Source organism: Bos mutus, chromosome 8, assembly GCF_027580195.1.
Source record: "Bos mutus isolate GX-2022 chromosome 8, NWIPB_WYAK_1.1, whole genome shotgun sequence".
Classification (NCBI taxonomy): domain Eukaryota; kingdom Metazoa; phylum Chordata; class Mammalia; order Artiodactyla; family Bovidae; genus Bos; species Bos mutus.
Window position 1 is genome coordinate 101928138 of NC_091624.1, and position 20073 is coordinate 101948210.

At 41.7% G+C, this 20073-nt stretch overlaps 1 protein-coding gene across 2 annotated transcripts in view; it reads right to left on the minus strand.

The window, feature by feature from the left end:
* Positions 1 to 20073, minus strand: part of KIF13B (kinesin family member 13B) — a 209436-nt gene that overhangs the window by 126402 nt on the left and 62961 nt on the right. For both annotated transcript variants that reach the window (XM_070376014.1, XM_070376013.1), the window contains exons 3-5: positions 8773 to 8785; positions 2200 to 2260; positions 232 to 324 (exon numbers count right to left, since the gene is read on the minus strand). In XM_070376014.1, the coding sequence (XP_070232115.1) occupies positions 232 to 324; positions 2200 to 2260; positions 8773 to 8785 (167 nt within the window). The remainder of the gene's footprint in view (positions 1 to 231; positions 325 to 2199; positions 2261 to 8772; positions 8786 to 20073) is intronic.

Here is a 20073-nt window from a genome sequence, read left to right on the forward strand (position 1 = left end):
ACACAGTAGGTTCCTGCTGGTTATTCATTTTAAATACAGCAGTGTGTATATGTCCCTCCCAAACTCCCTAACTGTCCCCTTCCTTTCTTGTTGGCCACAAAGGCACAGAAGGCAAGCGCTCCTGTATCAACCGTAACTGCTAAGATGCTAGCGACAGGTATTCTTTTTGGTATTTTCTTTGTTAGGATCGTTAAAGCTTAAAAAAAAAGCCATAGATTATGTAACAATTACCAGTCTGTCCATAGGCAAAGACACACGCATTGTAGCCGTCAAAAGCATTCTGCAGGATATTCTCACCAAGGCACTTGAAAACATCATCTTGACCTGAAAGAGAAAAACACAGAGAAAACAGATGTTTTAAGCCAAAACCACATATGAACAATTAAAAACAAACAAAACCCTCAAAAACGCCTCTTTTTTTTTCAGCTTGTTTATCTACCAAACAAGATTTTTAAACTTGATGAATGTTTCTTTGGAAGCAGGTCATTTGTAGTTAGCATATGACAGAAAATGAGCGAAAAGTTCCTGATGATATAAACTTGAATAAACACTGGCCAAAAAAATAGACCAATGAACTTCTATTTTATAAAGAATCTGATATATGTGCTTGGGACCTGGGTGGACCTGAATTCAACTATGGACCACTCAGCCAATGCTTCTACTGAGTGTGCGCTGAAGTTCAAAACAATGGTATGTATCAAATTCCCTCTCCTTTTCCCTCAATGATAATGTTTAATTACAGATCAGCTGGGAGAGGGAGGAAGGTCTGGGATGTTTTTTGTAGCTTTCAATCATGAACATAGAGAGTATGGTCAGATCGTCTTCACAGGCTAAATTAAATGTGTCAATAATCAAGTGACCTTGACAAATTATTTAACTTCTTTGAGTCTTGAAAATAATATGGAAGAACTGGATGCTGTTATGTTTGTTATATTTTGCATGCTATAAATAGCATTCCATTATGCCTCATTTCCTAATTAATTTACCAGGTTAGTGCATCACCACAATTCCAATACTGAAGCAATCCTTGTTTTTTCCCAGGCCATGCAGCATGGCTTGTGGGATCATGCTGCTGCTGCTAAGTCGCTTCAGTCGTGTCCGACTCTGTGCGACCCCATAGACGGCAGCCCACCAGGCTCCCCTGTCCCTGGGATTCTCCAGGCAAGAACACTGGAGTGGGTTGCCATTTCCTTCTCCAATGCATGAAAGTGAAAAGTGAAAGTGAAGTCGCTCAGTCGTGTCCGACTCTTAGCGACCCCATGGACTGCAGCTACCAGGCTCCTCCATCCATGGGATTTTCCAGGCAAGAGTACTGGAGTGGGGTGCCATTGCCTTCTCCGTGTGGGATCATGGTGATCCGCAATCAAATCAAGGCCTTCAACAGTGAAAGTATGGAATCCTAACCACTGCCATACCAGGGAATTCCCTGAAGCAATCCTTAAAGTCATCAAAGGGCCCAGCCAGCCCAAATTAACCTCAATTTTTTGAAACAGCTGTAGAATGAACTGTTTCTCACGATAAAGGTCAATAGACATTCAATATTTAAAAGATTTCTTAGAAAACAGGTGTCACAAGCAATCAGGAATAAAGAAAATATAAGGCTGCCACTGTAGTCTTGTTTAGATTTTTTTAAATTAAATTTGGCAGTCGCTATAGTTTTAAACTTGTAGTGAAAAGGGGCCTGAGACAGTCATCACTGAGGAGAATAAAAGAACAGAATCCCAGAACAAATTTGGAGAGAATATGGCATATTCATCTCCACTAAAGAGGAAACAGGAACACTGAAAGCCTAAGAGATTTATTCAAAGAGACAATCAGGACCGGAGCTTGGATTAAACTCAGGGTTTCCTTTCCTTCTTGGCTAGAGTTCTTTCATTTCACCAAGCTGCCTCTCTTGACCACATCACCAACATCTAAGGGAAGCGACGTGGCTATTGCATGCTATGGTCCCATGTGAGGCCCGGCATTCGTTTAAGAAAACCTTGACTGTGAACCCTGTTCATCTAACTTCATCATCTTACATCACCAACAGTGCACTGTTAATCTCCCATTTCCCAATTAAGGTAAACACTCTAATAGCAAAGACTGGAGGAAGGTCGCTGTATAGTTGCTAAAATTATATTACTATGAAACTGTATAGAAAACATGTTAAAATACCTGTCTATATTATCAGTAGTTAACAGGATGCTGGACTCTTACCTGCATACTTGTCTCTGACAGATTCATCCATAGACCAGAAACAGTGATCATATGCAAATACCTGTTGAAAATAAAAATAATGAAGTATGGGTTAAAAACAAAATGTAGCCAATGGGAATGTGCTGCATGACTCAGGGAACTCACACTGGGGCTCTCTAACAACCTAGAGGGGTGGGAATGGGCGGGAGGCTGAGGGAGATTCAAGAGGGAGGGGACATATGTGCACCTATGGTTAATTCATATTGACATGTGACAGGAAGTAAACCCATACTGTAAACCCATCAATTAAAAGTAAATATTTTTTAAGAAAACTGTAACATACTCATGATGTTATAACAATGGTCTAACTCTGATAACATGGTTCATAATACTGAAATAAAAACAACTCCCTGTCTTACAATGGAGGTTAGTTATTTACAGGACAGTCTTACAAAGACAAAGCACCCTGTACATAATATAGACCTTGAATTCACATGAAAACTCTGTAGAATGTGATGTGAAAAGGGGGAGGCTACAAAGCAATATGTACACTGTGACGGCTATTAATCACACAGTTACATATATGAAGTTCATTGCTGTGTGGGAAGATTACCGATATCTTTGTTTTCTTGTTTTTATGTATTCTCTACAGTCTTACTACTCTTCAGAGAAAACAAAAAAAAATGTAAAGATGATTATCACAGCACACTGAAAATGCACATTCTTTAAATAAACTATAACACACCCATAGTCAACATACTATGTAGCTTTAAGAACATAGAGGAGGGGCTTCCCTGGTGGCTCAGACAGTAAAGAATCCACTTGGGATGCAGGAGACCTGGGTTTGATCCCTGAGTTGGGAAGTTCTCCTGGAGGAGGGCATGGTAACCAACTCCAGTATTCTTGCCTGGAAAATCCCATGGACAGAGGAGCCTGCAGGGTTACAGTCCTCGGGGTCGCCAAGAGTGAAGCACGACTGAGCAACTAACACAGCACATGAAAAATCTGGACCACGATCCCTCTTGTGTACAATAATCGACACACACAAAAGGTAGGAAGACCATACGATGGAAACACTGGTAATGTATGACGCTACTTTGTGAGGCACCACAAACGCTTTGCCTTGACCTCTTATGCTTCTTACTTTCTAAAATATGCTCTTCTTTAAAGCCATCTTTTAAGGATTTTTCACTGATTATAATTAAAATTTTTTGGAGTTCATGTTCAATAATTTACTCTTTAAAAAGTTTTAAGGGTAATTACTTTTCAATTCATTTCAGTTTGCCCTTCAAACCCTTCCACTTTGAGTGTGCTGCCTCACTTCCTGATGACAGTTTTCCTCTTGGCTTTATAGGTTAGTTTGCTAGCACATCTGAATTGGGAGCTTGTTTTATGGTTTACGTGATTGCCTGTTTGTTTCCCCTTCCTTTGGCCACCTTTACACTGCCACTCCTAGCTACTGAAGCCCAGGTCTGGGTCTTTTCAAAGCCCAGTGTCTCTATTCCCTCCTATTTATACAGAAATTAGCTCAGTATGCATATGTGTGCATGGCCAGTCATGTCCAACTCTGTGACCCCATGGACTGTAGCCCATCAGGCTCCTCTGTCCATGGAATTCTCCAGGGAGGAATACTGCAGTGGGTTGCCATTCCCTTCTCCAGGGTATCTTTCCAATTCAGAGATGGAACCCAGGTCTTTTGCATTGAAGACAGATTCTTTACCATCTGAACCACCAGGGAAGCCCAATTAGCTCAGTGGTGGTCAAGGCTGTATATTGTCACCCTGTTTATTTAAATTATATGCAGAGTACATCATGAGAAATGCTGGACTGGAAGAAACACAAGCTGGAATCAAGATTGCCGGGAGAAATATCAATAACCTCAGATATGCAGATGACACCACCCTTATGGCAGAAAGTGAAGAGGAGCTAAAAAGCCTCTTGATGAAAGTGAAAGTGGAGAGTGAAAAAGTTAGCTTAAAGCTCAACATTCAGAAAACGAAGATCATGGCATCTGGTCCCACCATTTCATGGGAAATAGATGGGGAAACAGTGGAAACAGTGACAGACTTTATTTTTGGGGGCTCCAAAATCACTGCAGATGGTGACTGCAGCCATGAAATTAAAAGACACTTACTCCTTGGAAGGAAAAGTTATGACCAACCTAGACAGCATATTCAAAAGCAGAGACATTACTTTGCCAACAAAGGTTCGTCTAGTCAAGGCTATGGTTTTTCCTGTGGTCATGTATGGATGTGAGAGTTGGACTGTGAAGAAGGCTGAGCACAGAAGAATTGATGCTTTTGCACTGTGGTGTTGGAGAAGACTCTTGAGAGTCCCTTGGACTGCAAGGAGATCCAACCAGTCCATTCTGAAGGAGATCAGCCCTGGGATTTCTTAGGAAAGAATGATGCTAAAGCTGAAACTCCAGTACTTTGGCCACCTCATGCGAAGAGTTGACTCAAAAGACTCTGATGCTGGGAGGATTGGGGGCAGGGGGAGAAGGGGACGACAGAGGATGAGATGGCTGGATGGCATCACTGACTCGATGGACGTGAGTGTGAGTGAACTCCAGGAGTTGGTGATGGACAGGGAGGCCTGGCGTGCTACGATTCATGGGGTCGCAGAGTCGAACACGAATGAGCGACTGATCTGATCTGATCTGGTGGCCAAAAGCCTTTTTTAAGCCTTCTTTCATGATGGAGCCTTACCCAAATCAGTTTTCACATGGATGAACTTCTCAGGTCCTCAACCACACATCAGGGTCCCCTCTAGTCTGCAAGGGCTGCACCTCAGAGGACCTGGGTCTGATCTCAAGGCCCAGTAAACACACTAATTCAGTCCCAGCCTTCTGCAAGCCCTCGAAGTGACATATGTTGTTTCTGAATACAAGGACATGATTTTCAATATTTTAAATATGTTATCTGTCCCTGATCTGAGTTTGGAGTTGGCACAAGAATGTTTCTTTGTGAACTCACAAGGCTGTCTGGACCCTAAACCTAAGAGTTAAGTTTTTTAAATAAGGAAATTAGATTAGGTTGGTAAATGAAGTATGCATGCCTATATTCACCTCCACCTGAAATTAATTCAAAATGATGGCGGGAGTGAGGTAAAGAGCCAAAAAGGGAAAGAAAGGAAGCAAGTAGAGCGAGTTTTTGAAAGTCAGATTGCTCGCCGATATGTGGACCAGAAACTGAGAAACCCTGAAACACAGCTGCAATGAGACGGATGGCGGGTAGAGTTGGGTGGGGACCATGGGGAGAGCACAGGGCAAATAGCTGCTGGAGGAGATGGCTGCAAAGCTGAGAGCAGCTCCGGGAGGATGCCAGGGGAAAGTTAGATGAGTGGTTGCGGCCTGGGGGCAACCAACTAGATGACTGGCTAGAAATACCTTTAGCGCAAGGAAGGATCAGAACACCCACATCTGTGCAAAACAGTGACACCAGGCATTTGTTCCCTGGGGTGGGACAGTTATGCCGAAGCAAGGATAAAAAGGGTTACGGAAGTTCAGTATCTGACAACACCCCCAGAGAGGTGGGAGGCGTGGAGACCAGCAACTACCACCCAGCCTCAGCACTATGTCGTACATTACTAATCCTCAACATTTCCCCAGAGCTAACCATGTGTCTATCAGCAGTCAAGGCTCACTATGTCAGCAATTCCCCAACAGGGAGAGGAGTACATCAAAGCTGTATATTCTCACTCTGCTAATTTAACTTACATGTAGAGTACATCATGCAAAATGCCAGGCTGGATCAAACACAAGCAGGATCAAGATTGCCAGGAGAAATATCAACAAGCTCAGATATATAGATGATACCACCCCACTGGCAGAAAATGAAGAGGAACTAAAGAGTTTCTTGATAAGGGTGAAAGAGGAGAGTGAAAAAGCTGGCTTAAAAACTCAACATTCAAAAAAACTAAGATCATGGCATCCGATCCCATGACCTCATGGCAAAAAGATGGGGAAAAAGTGGAAACAGTGACAGTTTTTATTTTCTTGGGCTCCCAAATCACTGCAGATGGTGACTGCAGCCATAAAATTAAAAGATGCTTCCTCCTTGGAAGAAAAGCTATGACAAACTTAGCAGAGACATCACTTTGCCAACAAAGGTCCGTCTAGTCAAAGCTATGGTTTTTCCAGTAGTCATGTATGGATGTGAGAGTTGGACCATAAAGAAAAATGAGCACCGAAGAATTGATGCTTTTGAACTGTGGTGCTGGAGAAGATTCTTGAGAGTCCCTTGGACTGCAAGGCAATAAACCTGTCATTCCTAAAGGAAATCAACCCTGACTTATTCATTGGAAGGACTGATGCTGAAGCTGAAGCTCCAGTACTTTGGCCACCTGAAGTGAAGAGCTGCCTCATTGGAAAAGACCTTGATGCTCGGAGAGACTGAGGGCAGGAGGAGAGGTGGGCAACAGAGGATGAGATGGTCGGATGGCATCACTCATTCAATCGACTCATGTCGAGCAACTCTGGGAGACAGCAGAGGACAGAGAAGCCTGGCATGCTGCAGTCCATGGGGTCACAGAGACAGAGATGATTTAGCGACTGAACAACAATAGGGAGAGGAAAGAAAGAAGAAGGAAGATGGTCCTAAAGGACTGTGGATCAAAATTTCCGGTGGGAGTTGCTTTTCAAAGTACACCTGTCAGCAGGGTGAGATTAAATACAATGTGAAGCTCATATTAAGTTTCTTCTGCTGCAGCTTTCAGCTCTCATGTCTTATCACTTTTTTTGATTCTGCTCTTACCAATGTTAAGTAGAGACCATCCCAAGTCTTTGCTTGCTTATAAGCTTAGCTCACACTTGAACCATCCGAGTGCACTTCTCAAAGATCAGACTCTACATTGCTCTCTTCTCCCTATTACTACAGGTTTTTCTTTTCTTTTTTAAATTTAGGGATTTCTTTAACAATTCTTTTTCTCAATTCCAGTAGAGAAGTAATGGCAACAGCTAATATTACACAGGAGCCCCTAGGATACAAAGAAGTGGCTAACAGGTGTGGGGAGCTGGCAGCTGAACTCAGCCTTGGAGCCCACGTCTGCTCCCCACCTGGGCTTCCCAGGTGGCACTGGTGGTAAAGAACCCGCCTGCAGGAGACTTCAGAACCATGGGTTCAAGGCCCGGGTTGGGAAGATCCCCTGGAGGAGAGCATGGCAACCCACTCCAGCATTCTTGCCTGGAGAATTCCATGGACAGAGGAGCCTGGAGGGCTACAGTCCATAAGGTCACAAAGAGTCAGACACAACTGAGCGACTTAGGACCCACACTGCTTCACACCAGGCCCTTCATCACAGAGTACTGTTACTGAGCTCTTCTCCTCAGTAACAGGAAGACGCCAGAGCCTGGTACAAAGGCGGGAACTAGGAATGTTAAGGTCTTGTTTACTAACAACACTGAAAGGTCCTCTTTAACTTTCAGCTGTTTTGTAAATTATTACAGGTATCTTCCAGCCATGGATTTCCTAAAGCAGACAAGCTCCCCTTTTTCCCCCTAAATAAACATTTTTTTCCTTATTTTTTTAAAAAATTTCTTTTCAAGTAACAGAGAAGAAACACACATTCATTATAGCAAGGCAAATAACACAGAAGCATAAAGAATAAAGGTCTCCCATTCACCAAACACATTTCTCCTTAGAGGGAACCACTGTTAAGAATGTAGTATTGGCCCTTCCACATCTTTGACATCAACACATTTTCTCTAAACGGTAAGATAGAGTTGAATTAAATAAAACATGAATATTTTTAAAACAGTCATGTAATGTTTCTTCACATCATTACTGCAATATCCAGCCTCTGCTCCATCAGAAAAAAAAAGAAAACAAAGATAAGCCAGCCATCTTTTCACACAAAAGCTAAAACTGATAAAATTAGTTCTGTTATGTATAAAGAAGTCAGTGCCATATTAGACTTTTTTTTTTACTCATTCAGAGTCCCAATAGCCAAGTCTATACATACTTCAGCAACAATAATATTGAATGGAATTACTGTTCCACCACAGATTCTAAAACAAAACTCCAAGAAGGTAGATAAAAATATAAATTTCCTGGAAAGTTCCCAAGAATGATCAATACAAAAACACAGTCCTCGTCCCTACTCTGGCACAACTGCATTCCTAAGAGACACGGGAACCGAAGTTTCTTGAGAATCTGGGCTCAAAGCTAGGATGAAAGCACGTTTCCCGGAGGAAGCTGTGGGCCAGGGCAGGTTTCTGTTAGCCTGAGAGTGTGTCCCCCACTGTCCCAGGAGCACCATGGATGAGTCTGCCTAGTACTGGTTCTGACCGCAGTTTGGAACGAGAAGTTCCCAGCCAATCTGTGGTGACCAGCAGGGCACAAAAGGAATCTGTGTTGTAGTTGCCAGGAGACTGGCCAGAGTTGGTCAAAGTACAAAAACAGCTTTTCCATAAACCTCCAGTCCTTCTTAAGCCAATAAATGGCTTTGGGTTTATGAATAGGCTGACGGCTTGCGTTATTTTTTTCATTTTAAAAGTGATAGAGAATATTTTTATTTTTCAGAAGAAAATACCAGTACAAAAAAATACACACATACAACTCGAACAAGCATCCCGTAATGAACCAAATCTCTTACCTTTGGTTGGCTTCTGAGTTCCCAAAAGAGGTGTCATCATTGACATGAAAGAAAAGAGTGTAAAAATATTTGTTAGTTAGAAGATGCCTTTTGAAGGGTAAAATGATAATAAATATTTATTTGATATTTATTAAGAACACAAAATATTAACTTTGAACTCAAACAGCAACTTGAAATAAAGGATAATTAATGTCTACTAACTAGTAAGATAGAATGCTAATTATAGAGAACTAACTTGTATCTTTCAGGTAGAAGAAAGATTGTTTGAGCACTAGATAATTTTTAAAGTCCTAATATTTCTGCCTTCTCCATTTTGCTTATCCTTGTCTATAACTTGTAAATAGAAAAATATTCTTTACTTCTTAGCATCTGATTGCACTTCCAAGTAGTTTCCTTCGCTCTGATAAAGCAGCAGCTTACTCTCTCTCTAGAGGACCTTCTACAAAAAAAGTTCTGTTCTAAGGAAAAACAGGTTAAAGGAACTAATTTTTTGCCAATGAGTGACTACTAACTGAATTACTCACTTACTACTTATTTCTCTATGCTGACTCAGGTGCCTTCAACCTCCCTTCCTCTGAAAATGCCTCTGGCTTACATCTCCTCAGAAAATAAGAATATAACTTAATCCAGTATAATTTTGAGATAGTTAAACTCAGAGAAGGGCTTCCCTGGTGACTCAGTGGTAAAGAACCCAGCTGCCAACGTGGAAGATGCAGGAGACTCAGGTTCCATCCCTGGGTGCGGATGATCCCCTGGAGAAGGGAATGGCAACCCACTCCAGTATTCTTGCCTGGGAAATCCCATGGACAGAGGAGCCTGGTGGGCTGCAGTCCATGCGATCACAAAAGGGTTGGACACAACTTACAGACTACACAACAACAACAAACTTAGAGAAAAGCTGTAAGAAAGGCACAAAGAGCTCCCCTCACTAAGCTCACCAACTGCTAACACAGTCACAGCTGCCATGTCGTTCTCCCTGTCCTTCTCCCCGCTCTTGTGCAGAGATACACACACACACACACACACCCCTGAGGGTAAGGTACAGACACACACACACACATACCCCTGAGGGTAAGGTACAGACACACACACACACACACACCCCTGAGGATAAGGTACAGACATGCCCCTTCAGCCCTAAACATTTCCATGTTAACTCATAAAAACAATGATGTTCACTCCACAACCACAGGAACAACTGGTCTTTCAGAGAATCAAAAAGCCAAGTCAGACCTGCAACTTGAAAGAAAATGGTGCACGGAAACGCTTTCTTTCAATTGTCTGGACATCTTGTGCCTTTGTTGTATAAGATTTCCTTTTAAATTTAATATTCATTTGTATGGAAAGATTTCAGGTCTGAACACTAAAACGCCAAGGAAAGCAGCAAATGAGCAACCCCTGTCTAACAGATTTTGGAGTAACAGCCAATGTGACTAGCACATAATAATTTCTCTGGGATAAGAGATATTGGGGAAACTTCCCAACAAAAAGACTTGGGAAACACCAGCAGAGGTGACTGACATACGCTACCACCTTTTTGTAGGTCTTTATAAACAAAGCAGAATCTCATCAATTTCAGAAGGCCCAGTTATAAACCCAGTTGAAGGTAAGAACAGAACCAGCATATATGAGATGCCTGTGTGAGGTCAGGTATTGGCTTGGCCCAAAAGTTCCTTTGGGAAAACCCAAAGGAACTTTGGGGCCAACCCAATATGCTGCAAGCTATTTCGCTGAATCTTCACAGTAACTTTGAAAGGTGCTATTATCATTCCAGTTTTACAGATGAGAAACTGAAGGCTCCGAAGAGTTAAATGCCCTGTCCAAGTCACAATAATAATCAGTGACAGATCTGGGATTCGAAAGTAGGTCTTCCGATTCCCAAGTCCATGTTTTCTTCTTTCGCCACACTGGTCAAAACACCTCGTCAAGTTTCTCCTAGACTTAAGAATCTGTGAGTCATACATTAACAACTGCTCCCGGTAACAGAAACATTTCCCAATGTATTAATTTCCTCCATCCCAATTATTACCCAATAAAAGGCCACCGTGTGGTGCTTATGCCGGTGTAAGTTTACTTATTCATTATATTTATAAAAACTCCAGACCATCTTTGCTGGGAGGAAAAATAAGATGTTCAGCGTGATATTTCCATTTTAGGTAAAATATTTTTATACAAAAACCAGCTCTTCCTAAAAGACAATTGACAAATACGAAATTCAACAATATATGACACACAGCAGAACAATCTGTGGGACTAACCTGAATCCAGAACATGATAATAAAAAGAGAAACAAACCAGTAAATTAATTACAGAGCTAAGTTTCCAGCTATGGCTCCTGGTGGCTACAACAGCAATGCTCAAATAACCTGGAGTCACTGGAAACCCAAAGATGTAATTACAGCTCTGTACAAAAATAAATAAGTAAATTAATAAATTAAACAAAACCTTTCAACTTGTAGCTGCAATCCGATAAGGCAATGCCTCACTACCTCAAAATCCCTTATTTAGAAACCTCAGCTATCTAGATCACACTAGAGATTTAGGAAGCAAAGAAAACCAGTCCCTTGACCAGAGAGATGGCATAAAGTAGAAGGATGAGAGTCTGAATTTCTGAGTTTTTGTTGTTGTTAAATTCACTTACAAAAAGTTCCAAAAATACTACAAAGAACTCCTGTGTACCCTTCACCCTATCCCCCAAATGATAACGTCTTATTAAAACTGCAGTTACAGTGATCAAAACCAGGTAATTAACCATCAACACAAGATTTATGAAATAATCTAGAGCAAACCTCATATAAATTTCTTCCCAACTGCCCTCATTGATGTCCTTTTTCTGGTTCAGGATCACACATTCATGGAGTTGCCATGCCTCCCCCAACTGGGGGCGGTGTGTCTCTCATAACCCTGACACCTGAAGGGTACCAGGCAGTTATTCTGTAGAATGTGCTCACTACAGGTCTGTCTAATGCTTCCTCCAGACTAAATTCAGGTTAGGCATTGTGGCAGGCACCACAGAAGCCCTTTCTAAGTACATCAATAACAGAAGGCCATCACTATGGAGGACAGTATGGAGGTTCCTTAAAAAACTAAAATATGATCCAGCAATCCCACTCCTGGGCATACAACCAGACACGAGAAAAACTCTAATCTGAAAAGATACATGCACCCCATGTTCCCAGCAGCACTATTTCCAATAGCCAACATATGGAAGCAACCTAAATGTCCATCAACAGATGAATGGATAAAGAAGATGAGGTACATATATACAGTGGGATATTACTCAGCCATAAAAGAGAATTAAATAATGCCACATGCGGCAACATGGTGGACCTGGAGATTCTCACACTAAGTGAACTAAGTCAGAAGGAGAAAGACAAACATCATATGGTGTCACTTATATGTGGAATCTTGAAAATGACACAAATGAGTGTATTTCCAAAACAGAAATAGACTCACAGGCACAGATAACAAACTGTGGTCACCAAAAGCGAAGAGGGGTGTACAAATAGGGAATCTGGGATTAACAAATAAACACTGCTAAATCGCTTCAGTTGTGTCCAACTCTACGCGACCCTATAGACTACAGCCCGCCAGAGTCCTCTGTCCACGGGATTCTCCAGGCAAGAATACTGGAGTGGGTTGCCACTCCCCTCTCCAACAAATATACACTACTGTATACAAAATAAACAACAAGGTTCTACTGCGCAGTACAGGAACTATATTCAGGATCTTGTTAATAGCCCATAATGGAAAAGAATCACTTGGCTGTACACCTGAAATACTGTAAATCGACATTTCAATTTTTTAAAAATGCCAGAAGGCACATGATGATATCCAGATCTCACTACTGATGATGGTAGCTCTGATCATGTTACACGTGTATCCACCTTTCCACTGTAACATTACTAGTTTTCCCACTGTAGCTTTTTTCAGTGACCATTGATGAATCTTGCACACAATTACTGTTCCCCAAATGCGGTCTAGTCACTAAGATGTTAACAGCCCAGGTGAAGCAAGATACGCAGATACGTTATTTAGAAAGAGGGTGGCTCGGGAAACAGCAAATGATTTGATTATATATTTTGGATAGAACTATTTCTATGAATAAGCCACTCACCTCTTTCTTTTTACTGGCCTGGGTTAGCGGCTTATGCTCACTTTTCTTTTTAATAATAAAGTACACCATAAAATTAAACTGAATTATAGTCCTAATCTTAGACTGCCACAATAAGAAGAAACTTAGTGACGACTTTATATAAATTTGGAAATTTTTATTAAAACTTCTGACCATGACAAAAATAAATTTTGAGTCCAAAAATAAGCCAGGCAGTACTGTGTTATGTGTAAAACAAGCTATACCAGAACGATGAGTTACAAATCAATTACTGCTATCAACTACCAAAATCAAACATGACGTCCAGATCTCATTGACTCTATTAATTTTAAAGATTTAAGTTTCTGAAACTCTCACAATTTGCAACATCTGGAATCTGTTTTAATAAGATCCCTCTCCAATCCACTCTGTAACGGCTGTGTTACATCACAAAGAGTTTATTCTAATACGGCCATAGTACATAATGATATTGTTTCCTTTCTGGACTTAAGCTGGCAGTACCAGCAACCAAACAACAATCTGTGTGACGATCATTCGTTTCTCTTTGTTGCCCCTCCCCCACTGTCAGTCTTTTTCACGTCGGGAATAAAGCTGACCTGACTAAAAATTCAGACATTGACAAGATTCATAGAGGAAGCTTATCAATCTCTACTTATCTGGCTAACGTTAAGATGGACAATTAAAAGCCCTAGCCATTGTTTCCTCAAAAACTGGAATACTACATTCAATTGTGAAGAATAAACTTTAAAGCATCATTGATAAAGTTTTCTGGAGAATAGTATTTGGATGTAGGGGGGTTTTAAAAATGATACCAGTGAAAGAATAAATCAAAGAATAGAAATATGTAGCCTGGACCAGGGAAGACTAAAAGACGACAGGATGCCACCTCAGGTAGGATCTACGGAAGAAAGTTAAAAAGAAAACAAGGGAGAGCTCTTTAACAGAAGAGTAATTAGCACTGCGTTAAACAGCCAGCTCGCCATTAGTGGAGTTATCTGGAGAGAGAACAGAAAGTGTCTGATGAGGATGTTGAAGTAGGAATGAGAAGTTACACTGGATTACTTGTGCAGCTCTGTGTTTACAATGGGAAAGCCAACGTTAGGCATTCGACACGTTATATTTCAGTACTTCTATCAGGGACACGGTGCAGAGCACCAGTGCATCCGAGCTATAGGTCGAGCATCACCTCCCACGCAACTGCCTTAGAAGGTCCCACCTCTCCAGCGAGCCAGTGTCTTCCTGCATCCCACAAGCCTGCATTCAGGTAAAGCCACTCCCTCTGACAACTCTATTTGTTCAAATCCTACTCACGCAGGAAAAGCTCAGATCAAATTACATCTCCCTCGAGACCCCCTCCACAAGAGCCCCAAGCAAAAGCAAGTCTTCCTTCCCCATTTCTATTAGCAAAAACTCCCTACAGACCATGTATTACCTATCAATGTCACATGATATAAACTAATATTAATATAAATGGATTATCTCCCCAACTAAACTACAAGCTTCTGAAGGACAGAGTGTGTCTTCCAGGGTTTATCAGTGTCCAACACAAGGCTTTCTGCTTATTTAGTGAATGTTTACAATCCCTAGGTGACCTGGCCTGCCTTCTATCTCAACCACATCTAGGGCCATCTTCCTTTCACCCTCACTGGCCTTCTTCTAATTGGCTCAGTGTACACAAGCTTCCTGGTCTACGGGCTTTCACTCGTGGGTTTTTTCCAACCTTGAAATCTTGAGGCTAAACTCATTTGTCATTTCTTAGCTTATCATTTCTCTACATGTATCTTTCCTAAACATCCAATCTAAGTCAAGTCACTCATGTTACTCTCACTCACAATACTCCTGATAGAATAAAAACATTTCCACCACCATCCAGGCTCCCTAAAATCATCCCCCAAACAATAAAGGAAACAAGAAACAAATTCTATCTTCAATGAAACTAGGAGATAATTATACATGAAACATATTACACAAACACAGAAAGCACATTCACTGAAGACAAGGAAAGGTGAGAAATGAGTGGCGCCGAGTATCCCAGAAGGTGGGGGAGAGGGGGCGCCTAAGAAACAGGAAGCGCATTCAAGTCACAACCTCTAATATACATCCTCAGAGAAACGTCTTTAAATCTAGAGATAAGACAGTTTTGACAATTCTCTATTAAAATCTTCCACCCACACAAACTGTACTTGGTTGAGAACAGAGGGACATTCCAAGAACACAGTCACTGAAGCACAAGTGGCATATTTCCCAATCACAGAACTTTAGAGAGATGAAAACTCAAGTTAATAAATTCCATAATTTCAAATTACCATATACTGAAATTGCACCAAAGAATACACTATTAATTAATCATTTGCAAATCACCTGCTTCTTCTCATCTGTCAAACACACTAGTAAATTTTAATTCACTGCCCACTTTTACTACAAGAAACTTTAAAATCTAACCAAAGAATTATATTAATCCTGATTCATTTGTGGGTTTAATAAAATACGTTTCACATGCTATGTTAACAGAGAAATACACATTCATTGTAAAAATTAGATGTGAAAATAACATCAAGGTGTACACAGAGATTAGGATAGATTATTGAAGCACTCATTCCAAGAAAATGCTTATAAATTTTTCTTTCTTTCAGTATTTTTGGTTATCGCTGGTTTTCAATTTTATGAGTCTATATATCTCTAGTTTCCCTGAATGGATTAATGTGATTAGATTTCTCTGGAAAATTTTTTTTTTTTTTTTTACTGAGTGTGAAATTAACTCTCCAGTTCTCTTACCCTTTCAGACCCAGAGCCATATGTCAGGCTCCAAACCAGAGGGCACATACTCAGTGTTCACAAGCAGTACAGCTCACAGCTATATTTTACTTAATCCTCACAATACTGACCAAAAACAGAAAATCAGAAGATTTCACATTAGAATCCTTCTGAAAATTCAGAAGATGTGGAAACGCTAGGCCTAAATGTGCACATGCAGCCCCTGGCTAGACCTGAACTGCTGTGCCTTCCACATGGCTGAGTTTTAAATTCCTGCTATGAAGAAAGCAATGGCACCCCACTCCAGTACTCTTACTTGGAAAATCCCATGGACGGAGGAGCCTGGTGGGCTGCAGTCCATGGGTCACTAAGAGTCGGACATGACTGAGCGACTTCACTTTCACTTTCATGCATTGGAGAAGGAAATGGCAACCCACTCCAGTGTTCTTGCCTGAAGAATCCCAGGGACAGGGGAGTCTGGTGGGCTGCCGTCTATGGGGTCACACAGAGTCGGACACGACTGAAGTGACTTAGCAGCAGCGGCAGCAGCATGAAGAAAGCAGAAGAGGGTTTTCTTCACACTCAAAGAAAACAGAGACCTACAAATTCATACCACTAAAGACAATGTTTCCAAATCTAATCCCAAGAACCTAAAATCAAGGGCCACCACAATCTGATGAGGACTACCCTACAGATTCTCCCCACCCTAGTAAAGAATACAGTCCCCTTTAATATCCCAACAAAGAATCCTAAGTATCAAATCCCAAAAAGGAATCCTAAACGCAAATGTCACCTGGAACAATTGTTGCTGTTTAGTCACTAAGTCATGTCACTAAGTCATTGTGACCCATGGATTGTAGCCAGCCAGGCCCCTCTGTCCATGGGATTTTCCAGGCAAAAATACTGCAGTGGGCTGCCATTCCCTCTCCAGGAGATCTTCTCAACCCAGAGATCAAACCCACATCTCCTGCATTGGCAGGTGGATTCTTTACCACTGAGCCAACAGTAGCTATGAAACAGAGCTTAAGGTGAAGTTCCTGTCTTCACTATAAGCAGTGGTAGGTCTACAATTCAGACTTAAAAGTTGGAAAGCCTGGGGGCTTCAAGGGGGGGAAAGAAACACAAAATACTGGTGCACCTACATTCCTGCATCAAGAATGTTAGGTCCGTCATTGCTGTGAGGTTGATCCACAGTTCTCAGATTAACCTCAATGTTAATCTGAGATTCAAGTCAGCCAGCGGGTTGAGAAAAACTAAAATTTCTAACCCATTACTATAATTACTCCCCAAACTCACTGCTTAGCAAATATTTCTTTAACTTCCTTATAGACTTAACTTCCTTATGTGCAAATTCAATTTCCAAGCATCTCCAGCTAAATACTGCCAATGTATGGGGTGCAGGCTCAATCTCTGATTGGGGAACTCAGATCCCACATACAGGGGCCAAGAGGTTTTTTAAAAAATCCTAAGAGCTTTTTCTTTACATTTGTGTTTCTTTTGCTGTCCTACATATAGGGTCATCGTTACCGTCTTTCTAAATTCCATACATTTGCGCTAATGTACTGTACTGGTGTTTCTCTTTCTGACTTAACTTCACTCTGTAAAATAGGCTCTGGGACAACCCAGAGGGGAAGAATAGAGGGGGAGGTGGGAGGGGGGTTCAGGATGGGGGGGGAGGGGGACATGCACCCGTGGCTGATTCATGTCAATGGATGGCAAAAGCCACCACAATATTGTAAAGTAATTAGCCTCCAATTAAAACAAATTAATTTTTTTTAAAAATGCTAAGAGCTTAAATTCTTTTACAACAGAATGAATGAATGAATGTGTAATAAATACTATGAAAAAAATAAAGTGAAAAAGGCAGAGAAAGCTGTAAGCAAGAAAAGCTCTTCACAACATCACCTTTTCCCACCTGTCCTCCCCCAACTACTACTCGCTTCACTTGTAGCTGTCGGTCCTGCAGGCGTGGTGACATTTTACTTTTGGCTACCTGTGTACCTCTCCCGCTTTTTGCCCTAGTGATAACCTTCCTGTCCTTCAGAAAACAGTCACCTTCTCTGTCCTCTTTTAGGAACTATCACATCCCTTAGGCCTTCTTTTTCTCAGCAAGTACTATGGCTGTGTGGCCTCCTCCTGGACTTTGAGCTACAGAGAGCAAAGAGCAGTTTCATTCTCCTCCACTTCCCCAGCACCTGACGTTAAGTAGGCATTCCACAGTGCTTGCTGGAATTTACCAAGACGTGATGAGCTTGTCCGGAGAAGGCAATGGCACCCCACTCCAGTACTCTTGCCTGGGAAATCCCATGGACGGAGGAGCCTGGTAGGCTACAGTCCATGAGGAGGCGAAAAGTGGGACATGACTGAACGACTTCACTTTCACTTTTCACTTTCATGCACTGAAGAAGGAAATGGCAACCCACTCCAGTGTTCTTGCCTGGAGAATCCCAGGGACGGGAGCCTGGTGGGCTGCCGTCTATGGGGTCACACAGAGTCGGACACGACTGAAGTGACTTAGCAGCAGCAGATGAGCTTGTCTCAATTGCTCAGTAGCTAAGTTAGCTCCTGATTTACCCTGTCCCAGGCTCTCTGTAATTCCTGACACTCACCCAAAAAGTCTTAACTATTAGACATATACAGTAATATACCTTTTAGACTAGTAATTAGAATTCCATTTAGCACCAGATTCCCTGGTGGCTCAGACAGTAAAGAATCTGCCTCCAATATTCAATCCCTAGGTCTGGAAGATCCCTGGAGAAGGGAATGGCAACCCACTCTAGTACTCTTGCCTGGAAAACTCCATGGACAGAGGAGCCTGGTGGACTATACCCCACGGGGTCACAAAGAGTCGGACATGACTGAGCGACTAACATACAAATACACAGCAACTACTCAGAATATACTTGAAACAAAAGCAAAAATGCTTCTAGAAACAAAACAAAATAGAAGCCAGGTTTCTCTCCACAGATGAGACTAGAGCCTACAGACCTAATACTGTAACTAATGTGAAGTTATGAGGGCTGCCAGGTGGCTCAGTTTGCTGTGATCCACACAGTCAAAGGCTTTGGCATAGTCAATAAAACAGAAGATGATGTTTTTCTGGAACTCTTTTGCTTTTTCAATGATCCAATGGATGTTGGCAATGTGATCTCTGGTTCCTTTGCCTTTTCTAAATCCAGCTTGAACATTTGGAAGTTCACAGTTCATGTATTACTGAAGCCTAACTTGGAGAATTTTGAGCATTACTTTACTAGCGTGTGCTGCTGCTGCTGCCACGTCACTTCAGTCGTGTCCAACTCTGTGCGACCTGTGAGATGAGTGCAATTGTGCGGTAGTTTGAGCATTCTTTGGCATTGCCTTTCTTTGGGATTGGAATGAAAACTGACCTTTTCCAGTCCTATGGCCACTGCTGAGTTTTGCAAATTTGCTGGCATATTGAGTGCAGCACTTTCACAGCATCATCTTTCAGGATCTGAAATAGCTCAACTGGAATTCCATCACCTCCACTAGTTTTGTTCGTAGTGATGCTTCCTAAGGCCCACCTGACTTCCCATTCCAGGATGTCTGGCTCCAGATGAGTGATCACACCATCGTGATTATCAACCCTAAATATTCGTTGAAAGGATTGATGCTGAAGCTTCAGTACTTTGGCCACCTGATGTGAAGAGCCAACTCATTGGAAAACATCCTGATGCTGGGAAAGATTGAAGGTAGGAGGAGAAGGGGACGACAGAGGATGAGATGATTGGATGGCATCACAGACTCCATGGACATGAACTCGGGCAAAGTCCGGGAGAGGGTGAGGGACAGGGAAGCTTGGTGTGCTGTTCACGGGGTCAAGAAGAGTCGGACAGGACTTGGCAACTGAACAACAACAACAGAGGAAACCCTGAGTGGGATATAACATAGCTCACAAGACACTCCAAGTCACTTCTGTTTCCTTACAGCTCATCAGCAAGATTCGTTACAAGCTTTGGGTGGGTATCTAGGTGATAAGCCTCGCATCTGCTCTGTCTTAGCTGGTGGAGCTGAAAAGGATCCAGGGTCAGCACTTAAAGGATCACTGACCTGCCCTGTGAGAGCCAGGAAGCAGTGGGATCAGTATTTCAGACTACAGTGGACCAAGGAATGAATAAGAAGTGTAATCAAGACACAGAGTACTATATATTTGAAATTTGCTAAAAGAATAGATCTTAAAAGTTCTCATCTCACACACACACATGCAAAATTGTAACTATGTGTGGTGATGGATGTAGTTTTAACGACTTACTGTGGTGATCAATTTGCAATATATACAAACGTCAAATCACGATGAAACTTAATATAATGTTCTGAAACTTAATATAATGGTAAAAATCAATTACATCTCACTTTTTAAAAAGAGGAGTTATGTGCTTCCCAGAAGGCACAGTAGAGAATCGACCTACCAATGC